The 14,826-nt window shown below is 41.3% G+C and overlaps 1 protein-coding gene across 1 annotated transcript; it reads left to right on the forward strand.

Moving 5' to 3' along the window:
* Nucleotides 1-8,441: 8,441 nt before the first annotated feature.
* Nucleotides 8,442-14,826, forward strand: LOC114724263 (filament-like plant protein 4). The gene is given in 16 exon segments (XM_028910585.1): nt 8,442-8,624; nt 9,535-9,701; nt 9,917-10,021; nt 10,513-10,732; nt 10,857-11,366; nt 11,369-11,422; nt 11,425-12,615; nt 12,618-12,662; nt 12,665-12,803; nt 12,805-13,090; nt 13,093-13,145; nt 13,709-13,858; nt 14,076-14,118; nt 14,330-14,654; nt 14,657-14,746; nt 14,749-14,826. Coding segments are annotated over 14 exon segments (3,237 nt in total). The 5' UTR covers nt 8,442-8,624; nt 9,535-9,701; the 3' UTR covers nt 14,775-14,826.

Below are 14,826 nucleotides of genomic sequence, written 5' to 3' on the forward strand. Positions count from 1 at the left end.
ATTTTTACCGTGCGCGGAGTTGTCCATATCTAAAATGGGCATTTTTCTCCCTCCAAATTTAAAATGCAGAGTCCGTATTATAATTAACCACGAATCTCCATCACTTCCTGAAAGCGATGATATTTCTTTTTTTCCAGATGAGGGAGCACATGCTGTTGTCAGGAAAGGTGTACTTGTGTTTTTTGTTGTTTACTTTTCTTTTCTTTTCTTTTTTGGGGGTGGGGTGGGGTGTGTTATCACATGTGAGATCTGATAACCAAACGCTGCTGTTTGAAGGTGCATGTTGAAAGCTGCTCTTGGGCTTTACTGCGAGCGTTAAGGGGTAGGAAGTAAAACCATTTCCCAAAATTAGATTAGACTGAAGGAGGCTGTGATCTTCTCATGCGACCGTCGAAGCGGCGCTAAAGCCAGTCAAATGTCTGCTGACTCCACTCCACCACTCGTCGGAGTGAGGAAACGCTTCGGCAGCAAGTGCCGTGAACGACGGAATGAATATTAGACGCTGATCCGTTGTGCTCAAAACAACACGGCGCCGCATCAGCTCAACGTTGTCGACGTACCGCACCACAAAGCGAAGAGGTGATTGGTTGGACGGCGCTGACCAGGCGACCGTACCCAAATGTATTTTTGTTGACGAGTCTCACCCCGCTGTGTGTGTTCAGTCAGGCATGCTTCGCATTCTGCAAGAGGCGAGGAGCTTCTCAAATTTTACGTCCCTGTCAATGAGTCTAGTGTGGACATATTTGAAGAGAGCTGACCAGCATAGCCCAGTGAGAAATATTGTTGGATTACCCACAGAGCGTGGTGGTGGGCGAAGTGGGCCCATACCACACAATGGATGATGTTTTAAGTGCGAATCCAGCAGCTAAGGATGGGCCGGAGAAGCCCATTGCGGCATGGATGTGAAAGTTGAGCCTCCAGCATTGTCAGGCCTCTCTATTTTGTCTCCATTAAAGACGCACCCCCACCCCTTGTTCTTTTGGTTCTTCAGCTCCGTGCGCGGACAATAAACAGTAGTATATGTTATTGTTCTTTTTTCTTAGCTGCGGCCCTAGCTTTATGAAAAAGCTGTGAACAGGCGAAGAACCAACGAATAAAGTCATATCCAGCAACACAACTCCGATATTTCACGACACTGACATGTCGTGATGGAAATATGCAAAGAGATAAAGATGCATTATTGACAACAATGAAAAGTGGGCCGCTAAAAGCTCAGCGGCGAGCCACGTCAAAGGTGTTTCCATGGCGTGCGTGGGTCCTAAATCGCAGTGACTGTTAATAATAAATGTGGCCGACCATTGCTGTGGCGAATTTTTGTCTCCTAGTCCGTCTGAGTCCATCTCTAGGGAGAGTGAGCAATGAGCATAGGGTAGAGCACGCAACTCAATGAGTCACAGGTGAGATGAGATGCGAAGTGAGAAGAGGGGGATCAGAGTGCCGTTGCCTGGCGGGTAGGAAATTCCCGAAATGTTGTTGCTGTTGCAGCAGCCAAGCAAGGCATGAGCATCCCCCGCCCACTTGAACCTCCTCTTCTCATCCCCCCCCCCCAAAATTTTATTTTTGCTGAAATTGTTCCCCTAATCACAAATACATATTATTTATTATTCTGTGATTGATTGCTTTAATTGTCTTATTTCATTTATCTGAAATGGTCTTATGTAACTTTGGTCGAAAGTCGGATGAAGGATCCCCTAATTTTATTTACTTTTTATTTTTTTGGGAATAAAAAATTGATTATAAATATAGCAGAGCAAAAGAAACCACGCTTAACAACTCACACCCTGGCTAGGCCCGTGGTTTGGCTGTACCACGGTGAATGGACGTGCGCGTCAAATGCAGAAACGAGATCCCCAGCACGTGGGGGCCACGAGTTCGTTATTCGGACGATTTCTTATGTCTGCCCCGTGCCCAGACCCCTTGCTTAATTTCTTTCCATGTCCGTTCTTCTCAGCAGCCGCAGGCTTTATTTATCTTATTGGTTTGATGAGGCATGTTTTTATTGGGTTTAATTAAAAGCAATTGCGTTATTTGTGATCCGAGGAGCATGATGCATGCGTTGAGGAATAGTAGAGGTTAGTGAATGAATGAATGAAAGAAAGAAAAGCGGGTGCGTGGGCGTGGCCTGTTTATGAAGGATCAATATTAAATTCAGATTGAAAAGGAAGGAGCAGATGCCGAGAAACACACGGTGGCCTCCCCTCCGTCTCTTTGTTTCGACGCTCCTTCACCAGATTTAGTTTGTTCCATTCCTCACAATGCACGTTTACTCTTCTCTTTAACCTCTTATCCCTACACTTTTAACTCTGCTTCCCCAATACGACTGCACAATACTCCCTTCCCTCCTTTTTAAAAGTCACAGCTCTTTTTGAACATCTTTTTGCCCAGCCTATGGAGGATTATTGTATCCTCTTTTTTTTTTTTAAGCAAAAAAAAAAAAATCACACCATTATTCTCTTAACACTTTAAAACTTGTGAAAAAACATTCATGAATATGATTCTGAAGCGTGTATTTGTTAATTGATTAAGAGTGAAAATAAAAAGTTTAGTTAACCCACCTTTATTGGCACATGTAGAATGGTCGAAACATCTTATTAGAAAAAAGGACGAATTGGAGCCAACAAATGATACAAGTACTGCTACTGTAGCGACACACTGGGGTGAGAGCGAGACGAAGGACGAATCCAAAGAAAGGGAGGAAAAAGGGGGGATGAAAAAGAGAGAAAAAAGGGAAACTTGGGAAAATAGAATCATATTCGGGGGATGGGTCCCAGTCGGGGTATAGTCCTTTGACGCCTCCAAAATCTACCACGCCAAACCCCTCACCTTTCAATATCCTTCCCTCCCTCCAAAGCAAACCCTTCGATACTTACCCACACGCTTTTTTTTTTTTTTTTTTTGCCTGAACTTACACAGACACACACACACGCATCATTTCTTTCATCTTTTTATCTGCAACATGCATGTGTGCGTCTCTCTCTCCCTGGTTTTTTTTTTTTTCCTTTTTTCATAGCAATCGGAGTCATTATGTTGCGTCCATCATTCACATATTGGTCCAATATAATAATGAATGATTGTCACCTACCTAGCTGTCTCTTCTCTTGTTTAGCCTGTGAAGGTGCATTTTTCTCCCCTATATTTACTTGCCCTCCCTTCCGCTGACCGGTACGCAGTTTAAAACCGATGTGTGTCTTCAACTTTTTCACTACACACACAAAAATGATTGTACCCAAAATAGCTTGCCAGGTAGGGGTTCGTATTAATTTATGTTAATGGGACGCGCATGTGCGTGCCTAACCTTGGAGACAACGACAACCATTCTCAAATCTCAAGCGTTGTGCTTCACAATTTTACACATCTTTTCACAGCATGTATATTTCATGCCGTGCGCCTTTGCCCTCTCTTTTCTTTCTTCTTCCCCTCTACTGACTTCTCATCCACCGCGCCATTTTTCCCCCCCATTGTTTGTTGGTTGAAGGCTGACGAATATTGGTTAACACACACACACACACACATGTAGTCTGGAACTGCTGGAATATACGGTAAACTTAATATGTGACGACAACATTTTAGACCAAAACCCATCCCTCTCCACACCAAACCAATTAAATATCGGCAACACCCCTGTTGTCGTTTGTTTCATTATTCCACGCTTTATTCCGCCTCGCTATCCTTCCAGCTGGCAGATTGAGTTTTTCTTTGTCAATTCTCACGAGCTCCCGCGCCACGAACCATCTTATTCCTCCTTTTCTCCTTCACTTTAGCTAGTTCTTTTTTTTTTCTTTTTTTGAGTAACACTTTAGCTAGTTTTATTTATACTTCAATTCTCACGCAAATTTGATCTCTCTGTCTCTCTCTCTGTTTTTTTTTAAACTTCTATTTTTTTACCCTCAGGCTATAGCCAAGAGACAATTACAGAGAGGGCGGGACGGACGAGCGACCGGCATGGAATTACTTCCGCTTTAATCACTAAATACGATGCTTCGGTTTGGGACGAGCGAGTATATATAAATTCGCACATAAAGCCAAGAACCGAAATACGTATATAATACTATTTCATACAATGATTTCATTACTATTGAAAAGTAGTTATCGGGTTAAACGAACTTGAAGTGTCTGGAAAAATGAGGAAAGTACGTGTAAGCATGCGACGACGAGAAAAGAAAACAGAGCTAGGGAGCTATTAACAGGGAATAAGTTTGTTAAGGAATAAGTGGTGGAATCATAATTTTAAAAATTAGGAAAACATGCAGGCGAGTTAAGAATCAATTAATCAGATAATCAGATAATTGAGCAGTTCCAGAAATGGGATGGGAAGTGTTAGGAAGCTAAAATAATCCTATATAGATATACTCCTATATAGATGATTAATTAAGATATTGAGGAGCGAGTGGAAAGGAGAGACAGCTGGGACGACTTCTTAAATGGAGTGTCAGGGGCGGGGCATCATCCAATCGCAATTTTAATGATTGCCAGAATGTATAATTATATGATGATTAAGCCGCCGTTGACGTTGATGTTTTGCTACTGTGCGTTAGACTATCATCTTACGTTGCTTATTTAATACTCCTTCCATTTCTGTAACCAGTGCAAATTAAGTACCTACTTTTATAAAATAAGGCAGGACAACTTCTCTATGATATCCTCAACAAAACTAGCTCTAAATTATGTATTAATGGGAGAACATTTGTCTCTTATTTAATGCGGACCCGAATAAAATATTTACTATTTTTTTAGAAGAAGTAAATTTTTTTGTATAATGAAAAAAAATTATATTTTCGTAGAAAAAGAAAGGGAGGAATACAAATCGCTGTAGAAGACAGAATGGTAAAGTAAGCCAGGGGAAACAGCCAAGGCTCCCCAGTGTGCAGCGTCGTTTTTTGGTTTGTTATTTGGCTTCCGAATTCTAAGAGTGGACACCACAATAACTCCTGCGGGGACCCATCCCCGCAATGCAGACAAAACGCGGCAGCACCATAGGATAGCCCAGAAGTCAGGCTGCTCATTCCATTTGGTCTTTAATTTAACGGCGGCTTCAAATAATTGTGTTTTATGGTCATAATATATACTACTTGTAAGCGGGCTGTTGCGCAGTCCGCTTCACCAGTCACCGTCACTGTGAATGTGTATCATTCTTATGCAACGGAGCACTGTCCTCCTGATATATCGGCGTTTCATTCCATTAATTAGACTCGCCGGAATAACCAAAAGTGGCCGGGCAATGTCATGCATGAAGAGAAGGGAGATGTGTTGTCTTTGCATGAAAATGCAGGCAGGGGTCATTGTTTACTCAGCAAGACGCCTTCCCCAGCTGCGATGTGGTTTATGTTTAGTTTGTTCTCAGGCCTGCTGGACACATGCCGCTACAAGAAAAAGACAGTGTTACGTGTGTGATGCATAATTAATGTGGGGGATTAAGGTGTTTTTCAATTGGGACGCAACATTGAGGCTTGAAGGACTTTCTCATTGCCACTCCCGCCCTTCAGCTTTCCCCGGCTTCTTATTCAGCCACCATTTTATTTTTTCGCGCATGACGTCAAATGACAGACTGGCAAAATACTACAAAATTCAATAATATAATACAGGAGTTTGCCCTAAACCCTGTGTATATGGCGGTAAGTATTTTCACATTTGTATGTGCGTGAGAACCAGACCCACTTTAATAATTTTATGTCCGTCGAATTCAATGCAAGAGTTTAATTTTGTCGTTTATGGATGCTTGAAAATACGAAACTCTCCAACCAACTCTTGATTGTGCGTGCGTATTATGGATGCATTAGCTGGGAATCAATTTGAGGGACATATAAAATTACGATCATGAATAATATTTGGAAAGTTAAAAGAGCATTATAATACATTCGGTTCTTAATATAAGAATTGGTTAACTAATTTTAATATATTAAGAAAATTATTTAAGTTAGTTATTTACAATAAATAATTGTTGTCTTTCCTAAAATATCCTTACTAGTTATATGTATTCGCAAGAATTATCATTTGATGAAATATTTAACATATGCAACACTACATGGATTAGATATGAGAGAGAAAACGGATTGAGATTTTAGATTTAAAACCAAATTGAATATCAAATTAATTTTTATATTAAAAACATTAGGTAGTATATTAGGAAATGCATGAGGAAAACAGATCATCCCGATGAGGAATAAAGAAGTAGCGTCGTCATTATTGATGAAAAGAACAAAAGATGAAAAATGATGGTGTTGAACTGATCGTGTCACGGAGGGCTTAAGTTACTAGGAAATGTAGTTATGTATGAAAAAATAATGCTAGTAGTTGCCGACGCCAGGTTTTTTTTTTTTTTGGTTGCTTTTTTCGGTGGGGCGAGTATGGTTCCGATGAACTGAAAACCCGAAAACAGGGGCTTGGGGCGACGCGTGTGCTCGGAAGACTGCCCCACCGTCACCAATTCGGGTGGGACCACCCCTCTTGTTTGTCATGCTCCTAGAAGGTTTTGTTATTGCCTTGTTAACCACAGAACCGGGTTTTTGTTACTGTTTTGTTATTTTCGTTTTAGGACGAATTATTCACAAATTATTGTATAAGCAAAGTATTTGAGATGGGACTTGAGAGGAGAGGCCCTGTTATGTAATCGAACAGGTGCATGGGAATTTACTAGCACTAACCGTCAAGAGGGGAAGAGAAATTGAGAAGGGAAGGGAAAAGAGGAGAAGGGGATTTCTTTCTTTGTTTTTTTTTTTTTTTGGGGGGGGGGGTTGACTTGAGAATGAAGCTCACAGGTATCGAAGCTGTCAGTGGAGTCATCATAAACACTCTTCAATACACCTGCCCCATTTATGCTCCTCCTTTTTCCTCTTCCTTCCATTCCACCCTAACCCCTCACTATTCTTCCCTCTCTTTCTTGCATCCTATCATTCCCTGCATCTGCATCATTGATAATCACCCTAATTGACCCCGTATTCCCACCAAGAATAAAATAACTTCTCTGTTCATTTAACATCGGCGTTATTTGTTCGGTTCCTCATGTATACTTCCAGGCTCCCCACCATGTACCCATATAATGTCTCTAAAATCTCTGCTTACCGCCACAAAACTTCACTCCCCCCGGTTCAAACTACACCGTCTCACCACCAAATCAATTCGCTTACACTCTACGGCATTTAATTCCTTCTCATAAAACCTAATGACAAAACCACTTTACATTTAGAGGGTGTTTGGATGGTTTAAGAAGTACTTTTCTGAAAGTATTTTTTTATAAATCGAGATAAACTCTTCTATATATTTGCTTCGCATATCGTAAAATTATTTCTGAAACCATGATTTAATTTCCATCCAAACACCTTTTTGGTACTAATTCAACGTACTAGCAATTTGTTCATATAAAATTCACAAAAAAAGTCAGGTCCTTATAAATGCTTTTCTCAGCTGGTAAGCATACGGGTGCAGCGGGAGGCTCCGCTTTTCCACGTGGACGCTCTGGCTTTTCTTTTCTGAGATTCTGTTCCATGTGCGGCAGCAAGGGAAAAAAAAAAAAGAAAAGAAAAGAAAAGAAAAAACGTCGAAGAAATCCTCCCAGACGGAACGAATACATACGGCATGCACTTTCAATTCAGAACCTGCAGCTCCAAACCTACGTGTCGCGCGTCGTTTTCCCTTACAGCCCAAATACAATATTCCATCTCCCCTTCCTCTGCCAACCGATCATGTCGTCATCTAATCCATCTTAACAAATCAGAAGCCTTAGACATTAGTTTCGGCGACCAGGAACACAACCCTTTTATATATTGGATCCCCCCATGATTATATTATAAGCTCTTATTAATAGGAGCAATTTTCTCTCTGTTTTGTTTTTTGGAGTTCGGGGAATGTTCACTTGACGTTGACTCACAAGAAAACAATCAATGCACAAGGAACAGCCTCTTCAGATTTGTCATTTGGCGAGCATACGAGTACGAAATTTGGCCCAAAATATCTGCCCGATGAAGTCGCGGATTTTCTTTTTAGGGATTTATTGACAGAAAATAAAAGGGAAGCCTTAAGTAAAAAGGCGGGCAGGGGTAATGCGTAAATTTGGTTGGGAGGTGTGAGAAGAAAGCCGCCAGGTCATGGAGAAGGGGAACGAAGGCAGCTTGGCTACATAACAAATTAGTGAGCTGTACAGGATTGAAGGCCAGTGACGGTGGTCCATAGTCGTATTAGTCACACTTTTCTCCCATTTTTATACTACTAATAATCTCACATTTATTCTCATTTTATTATTCTGATGATTTCCGATCCCTTGTCCAAATCTCAACCTGTCCCCTTCCCACCTCGGTAACTTCCACTTCGCTTCTCAACTTTCTCCATCGACTCCCCCCCCCCCTCCTTCATTTCCAGCGCTCATCCACCCCGGTCTCCTCCTTTATTCGTATCATTCCTCTCTCTGTCTCCATCCCATATCTTGCCTCAAGCAAAAATGTACACATCAATTTAAAGGTGACGAGTTTTTGGAGCTTTACCAACGTCCTGCTTTTTAAGTGACACCTAATTCTGAGCTTACCCACCAAGTTCATCTCCGGAACATCCTCATTTGCCGATTCTGTCTGCTGCTGCAGCCGCTGCTTCAACAGCATTATCCGAGTCGTTTTTGTGCCTTCTCATTCTTTCCGGTAAGCCCATTTCACTCACCCTTCGTCCTTTACTTTTTCGCTTTACCGCGCCATGCTCTTTCTTATTCTTCTCTCTCCCTGTTTTTTCTTCGTCAGTTATGGTTTTTTGCCTCGCACATTCTCGTTAAATATCCAGCTCCTGATTGTTCCTTCTTGCTTCCGGTTTCGTTACATATATGTATTTTTTTTACCGAACTGGATATTTTTTCTTTGTCGGTGATGCTCTGTTCCTATTTCCGTTTTTTCGGGTTAGTTGGAATGGAATCGTGTGAATTCCAATTCAGCCATTTATCTGTCGGCGGTTTTTTCCTCATCGGATTTTAAAATTTTCCACAAGATCTCTTACCGGCAATTTCAATGTTTGGAGATGTCCTAGAATCGCCTGCTCTGGCCCATATCTTATTTTTCACTTCTGTAAAATCTGACTGCATAATTTGGATCTAATTTGAGCAACTGGGATTGCGAGCTATAAATATTCACTGAAGACTATTTACCACACCCACCCTCTTTGCCTCACGTCACTTCATTTTCTCCCGAGTTTTTGCACTGAAAGTATTTCTCGTGTTTTCGCGTACGGCTGGTTACAGCATGTGTTATATTCGTAGACTTTCGAGATTCGTCTTAGGCCATTAATAGCAGAACTGCTCAGTAATCATATCTTCAAGATCCCAGTGGCGCAAAAAGAGGGGGAAACTTGGTTCATTGCCTACGTTTGTTGCTCTGCCACACTGCACCCTACGTCGGAGCATTGCGTGAATATAATAGTCGGAGTCAATCGGTGACGAGTTTTTGAATTCAAGCAACGCGTTGTACTTTCCTTTTTGCTTCCTGGGCAAGAATATTGGATTCAATGTGCTGTCAGCACCGAAGTTTTACTGACAACAGAAAATGATGATCATTTACATTTCAGGGTGTTGCGCGTAAAACCTGGAAGACATTATTGGGCCCTCCTAGCTGCCGTATTCTTGCGAGAATTTCACTGCTCAGGATAATGCTCATCAAGCAAACTCCGTAGCCGTCGAAAATTGAGGCTGTCCCGTCCTGTGTTGCTTTACTGATACCGTTGCGAATTTTGAGGTATGTTTTCATTCGTGGATGAAGAGTCAATTCAGTTTCTCATGAATGTTCTTTTGCGGGCTGTTTTATCAACATCATTCCATCTAGTATCTGTGAAGGCGGTAATATGATAGCATTTTGTGTAACGATGGCATTATGACACTGTATTCTGTACTTTCCCGCCATGAGAATCTAGCACTGTGGGAATAATCCGCCTCTAAACTTCGATGTTTCAGATGGACCGGCGGTGGCCCTGGAAGAAAAAATCATCTGATAAGGCAGTGCTTGAGAAAGCTGCTGCTGCATTGGACTCTGTTAGTGCTCCTTCCCAGGGCAATCAGGTGACTTTATTAGCATTTCCTCAAAAGAAAAAACAGAGTCGATGGCCTGCGTCGAGAAAATTTTCATATAGAATTATTCGTATTAACGTATTAATGTTACTAGTTTTTAACATCTCTTGCATTTTGTCTCACTAATTTGTTACAGCAAGATATTTTAAATGTTCAAATTTTCCTTCCGCAAGTCTCCTGTTTGTTTGCCCGCATTCGGCTTTTATGAATCTTATTTTTCTTTATAACATCTTCAACCATATTTCTCTCCTAAATATTTGAATGAACATTTGGAGTGCTATAGCTTGATGTTTGTTTTAGCTTCCTCGCATAAACTATGCGTGTGGTCTTTTCTCTCTTTAGCACCTGTAAATTTACATGACTTGCGGCTCTTTCGTTAGAAGTTTTGATTACTTGAATGCTTTTCTGGTTTCCTCGGCTTAACAATGCTAATTGCGTGTATTTTTCTTCTTTTCTCACGTGTTCCTGTCTTGTTCAAGCAGGATAATTACAAAAAGCCAAACTATGTTCAAATTTCTGTGGAGTCATATACACATCTGACTGGTTTGGAGGATCAAGTGAAGACGTATGAGGAAAAAGTTCAGACTCTGGAGGATGAGATCAAGGAGCTGGATGAAAAGCTGTCAGCAGCAAATTCAGAGATGACAACCAAGGAAAACCTTGTAAAACAACATGCAAAAGTAGCTGAAGAAGCTGTCTCTGGTATGCTTTTTTAATGATGGAACTACGTACTACCTGGAAGATTTTCAAACTTCAATTTTGCGTCAATTCTGAGGGCTTGTTATTGTTCTTGAATTTAGAGTTTAATGATATCCTACTGGCGCAGGATGGGAAAAGGCTGAAGCAGAAGCTTTGTCATTGAAGAATCATTTAGAATCTGTTACTCTTGCAAAACTCACTGCAGAGGATCGTGCGTCGCATCTAGATGGTGCTCTTAAAGAGTGCATGCGACAGATAAGAAACCTGAAGGAAGAACATGAAGAGAAAATACAAGAAGTTGCTCTCTCTAAAACCAAGCAGTTGGACAAGATTAAGGGGGACCTTGAGGCAAAGATTGATAACTTAGAACAGGAACTCCTAAGGTCAGCTGCTGAAAATGGGGCGCTTTCAAAGTCCTTGCAGGAGCGCTCCAACATGCTGATAAATATAAGTGAAGAAAAGGCTCAAGCTGAGGCTGAGATTGAGCTTCTGAAGAGCAACATAGAATCATGCGAAAGAGAAATCAATTCGCTTAAATATGAACTTCATCTTGTTTCCAAAGAGCTTGAAATTCGCAATGAAGAAAAGAACATGAGCATGAGATCTGCAGAAGCTGCTAACAAGCAGCATACGGAGGGGTCAAAAAAATTGCAAAATTAGAGGCAGAATGCCAGAGATTACGTGGTCTGGTGCGGAAAAGTTGCCCGGTCCTGCAGCACTTGCACAGATGAAGCTAGAAGTTGAGAGTCTTGGCCGAGATTATGGAGAAAATCGACTAAGGAAGTCTCCTGCCAAGCCTGCCAGTCCTCACATGTCTCCTCTGCCTGACTTCTCCTTAGAGAATGCACAGAAATTCCAGAAAGAGAATGAATTTCTTGCGGAGCGTTTATTGGTAATGGAAGAAGAAACTAAGATGCTCAAGGAAGCTTTGGCTAAACGTAACAGTGAATTGCAGGCCTCAAGAAGCATGTGCGCAAAAACCTTACGGAAGCTTCAAAGCTTGGAAGCTCAACATCAAACATGTAACCAGCAAAACGGATCTCCAAAATCCATAACCCCGATTACCCATGAAAGTATATATAGTCACAGTGCAAGCTATGCACCAAGTATAACCTCCATATCTGAAGATGGAAACGATGATGCGTTAAGCTGTCCCGAGTCTTGGGCTACAGCATTAATCTCTGAGCTCTCCCAATTTCGAAAGGAAAAGAAGACTGAGAAATCAAGCAAACCTGAATCCACTAATACGTTGGAATTAATGGATGATTTCCTGGAGGTGGAAAAGTTGGCTCATCTATCAAACAAGTCAAATGGAGATACCTCTGCCTCAGTTTCTTCGAACAAGACATCTGAAGTTGTGACCAATGATGTATCACATATCAATAATGGCAGGGATGATTCTTCTGATAAACAGATTGTTTCAAATTCATTGTCAAATCCGGAGACTTCTGCTCCAGAGTTATCAGTACCTCATTCTGGATCTGATGATGGGTTTTCATTTACAGAGCTTCAATCAAGAATATTATCAGTATTCAAGTCCATGCCTAAGGATGCTGATAAAGGAAGGGTCCTGGAGGATATTAAACATATTTTGGAGGATGCACGAGACACTTATGTCCAGCACCCTTCAGGTTGCATTTCTCAGGCTGTTCCGCAGCTCCAGCCTTCTGATTCTCCATGTGATAGGCATGTTAATCCTGAAGATGCTGGCCTAAGTGTTGAAGAGGATTCCACTTCATCCCAGCAAGCAACAGAATGTGTGCAGATAACTTCAAATATAGAAGCTGCAATTTCTCAGATTCATGACTTTGTATTGTTCTTAGGCAGAGAAGCTATGGCAGTTCGTGACACATCGTGTAATGTAGATGGCATGAGCCAAAAGATTGAGAATTCTCTGTCACTTTCAATAAAGTTCTATGCAGTGAAGCAAGTTTGTCGCATTTGTTCTTGACTTGTCTTGTGTTTTAGCCAAAGTGAGTGAGTTCAGATTTAATGTCCTTGGCTACAAGTGTACAGAAGCTGAAACTAACAGTCCTGATTGCATTGACAAGATTGCCTTGCCAGAAAATAAGTTACCTCGAGGGTTCACCGGGAGAGAGATCTCAAAATGATTGTTCTCATATTCTAAATCCTCGTTCTGATCCTGAGGTTCCTGATGATGGAAATCTTCTCTCAGCCTATGAACCAAGTGCTACATTCAAAAAATTCTCAGTGGAGGAGTTTGAAGAATTGAAGTTACAGAAAGAGAAGGCAGCAATGGATCTGTCAAGATGCACTGAAAGTCTTGAAATGACGAAGTCTCAATTACTGGAAACTGAGCAACTTCTGGCGGAAGCTAAATCACAATTGGCTTCTACGGAAAAAAATCAAATAGCTTGGCTGAGACACAGCTGAAGTGTATGGCAGAGTCATACAGGTCACTTGAAACACGTGCCCATGAGTTAGAAACTGATATAATTCATTTGCGAGCTAAGACTGAAACTCTGGAGAATGAACTTCAAGATGAAAGCGCGGTCATGAAGATGCTTTGGCCAAGTGTAAGGAGCTAGAAGAGCAATTACCAAGGTTGGAAGCCCGTCCATTATGATATTGGTTATCATTATTCTGAGTTATTTTGTGTTCTAACTGCAGGAATATGTGCCCGGTGTTGATGGCGTTTTAGTTGGTGTTGGGCTTCATATCTTTAATTTGATTGACAGGGTTAATTGTGCACACCTTTTTCCTTGTATCATAACCTGTAACAATTGTCATTACTAATGTTTTGTCTTCTTTTTCTGTCAGGAATGAGAGTTCAGCAGCTGATAGTGACCAAAAGCAAGCAGGTAACATTGTAGTTCCCTTGTGAAAATGGATTGCGATGTGGATGTACATCTAATATAGCCATATATGAAAGAAAATATGAAAACGGGTGACATTTAATATCCAGTGATAGTTAAAAATACGATAATATGCATTTCATTCTCAATCCAAGTCATACAGGTCACTTGAAACACGTGCCCATGAGTTAGAAACTGAGATAATTCATTTGCGAGCTAAGACTGAAACTCTGGAGAATGAACTTCAAGATGAAAAGCGCGGTCATGAAGATGCTTTGGCCAAGTGTAAGGAGCTAGAAGAGCAATTACCAAGGTTGGAAGCCCGTCCATTATGATATTGGTTATCATTATTCTGAGTTATTTTGTGTTCTAACTGCAGGAATATGTGCCCGGTGTTGATGGCAGTTTTAGTTGGTGTTGGGCTTCATATCTTTAATTTGATTGACAGGGTTAATTGTGCACACACCTTTTTCCTTGTATCATAACCTGTAACAATTGTCATTACTAATGTTTTGTTCTTTTTCTGTCAGGAATGAGAGTTCAGCAGCTGATAGTGACCAAAAGAGCAAGCAGGTAACATTGTAGTTCCCTTGTGAAAATGGATTGCGATGTTGGATGTAGCATCTAATATAGCCATATATGAAAGAAAATATGAAAACGGGTGACATTTAATATCCAGTGATAGTTAAAAATACGATAATATGCATTTCATTCTCAATCCAGGTGTCCTGAATGAATGTTAGACGAGTCGAAAAATCTGATTGAAATCTTTTGTTCACTGCAGGAGAGGGATTTGGCGGCTGCTGCTGAAAAGCTAGCTGAGTGTCAGGAAACCATTTATCTTCTTGGCAAGCAGTTGAAAGCTTTGCATCCTCAAACAGAGCAAAATGGATCTCCATACAATGAAAGAAATGCAAAGGTCGAAGGCTTCCCGGAGTATGAACCTACAACTAGCAGCCCAAATTTGCAAGAATTAGGTCAGGTCGAGTTGGAGAATGCTACTTCTGCATATTTGCAGAAGTTGGGCGGGGGATCGCCTCTGCACTTCTCCAGCACCGTCTACAATCCATCGGACAATGAAGCAAGCCGTCCAGATAGATCGCCGGTGAGGCCTCGAAACATAGGCCAACGATGTCAACCTCCTCATCTGCCTCCTCCACTCCTACACCAGAGAAGCACGCACGAGGCTTTAGTAGATTCTTTCATCGAAGGGAAGGAACGGTCACTAAGCATGCAGCTCGCAGGCTGTGATAATTCAGATTTAAGACCATAAGGTGACCA

Source organism: Neltuma alba, unplaced genomic scaffold, assembly GCF_004799145.2.
Source record: "Neltuma alba isolate B1F8T4 unplaced genomic scaffold, ASM479914v2 tig00002374_pilon, whole genome shotgun sequence".
NCBI lineage: Eukaryota > Viridiplantae > Streptophyta > Magnoliopsida > Fabales > Fabaceae > Neltuma > Neltuma alba.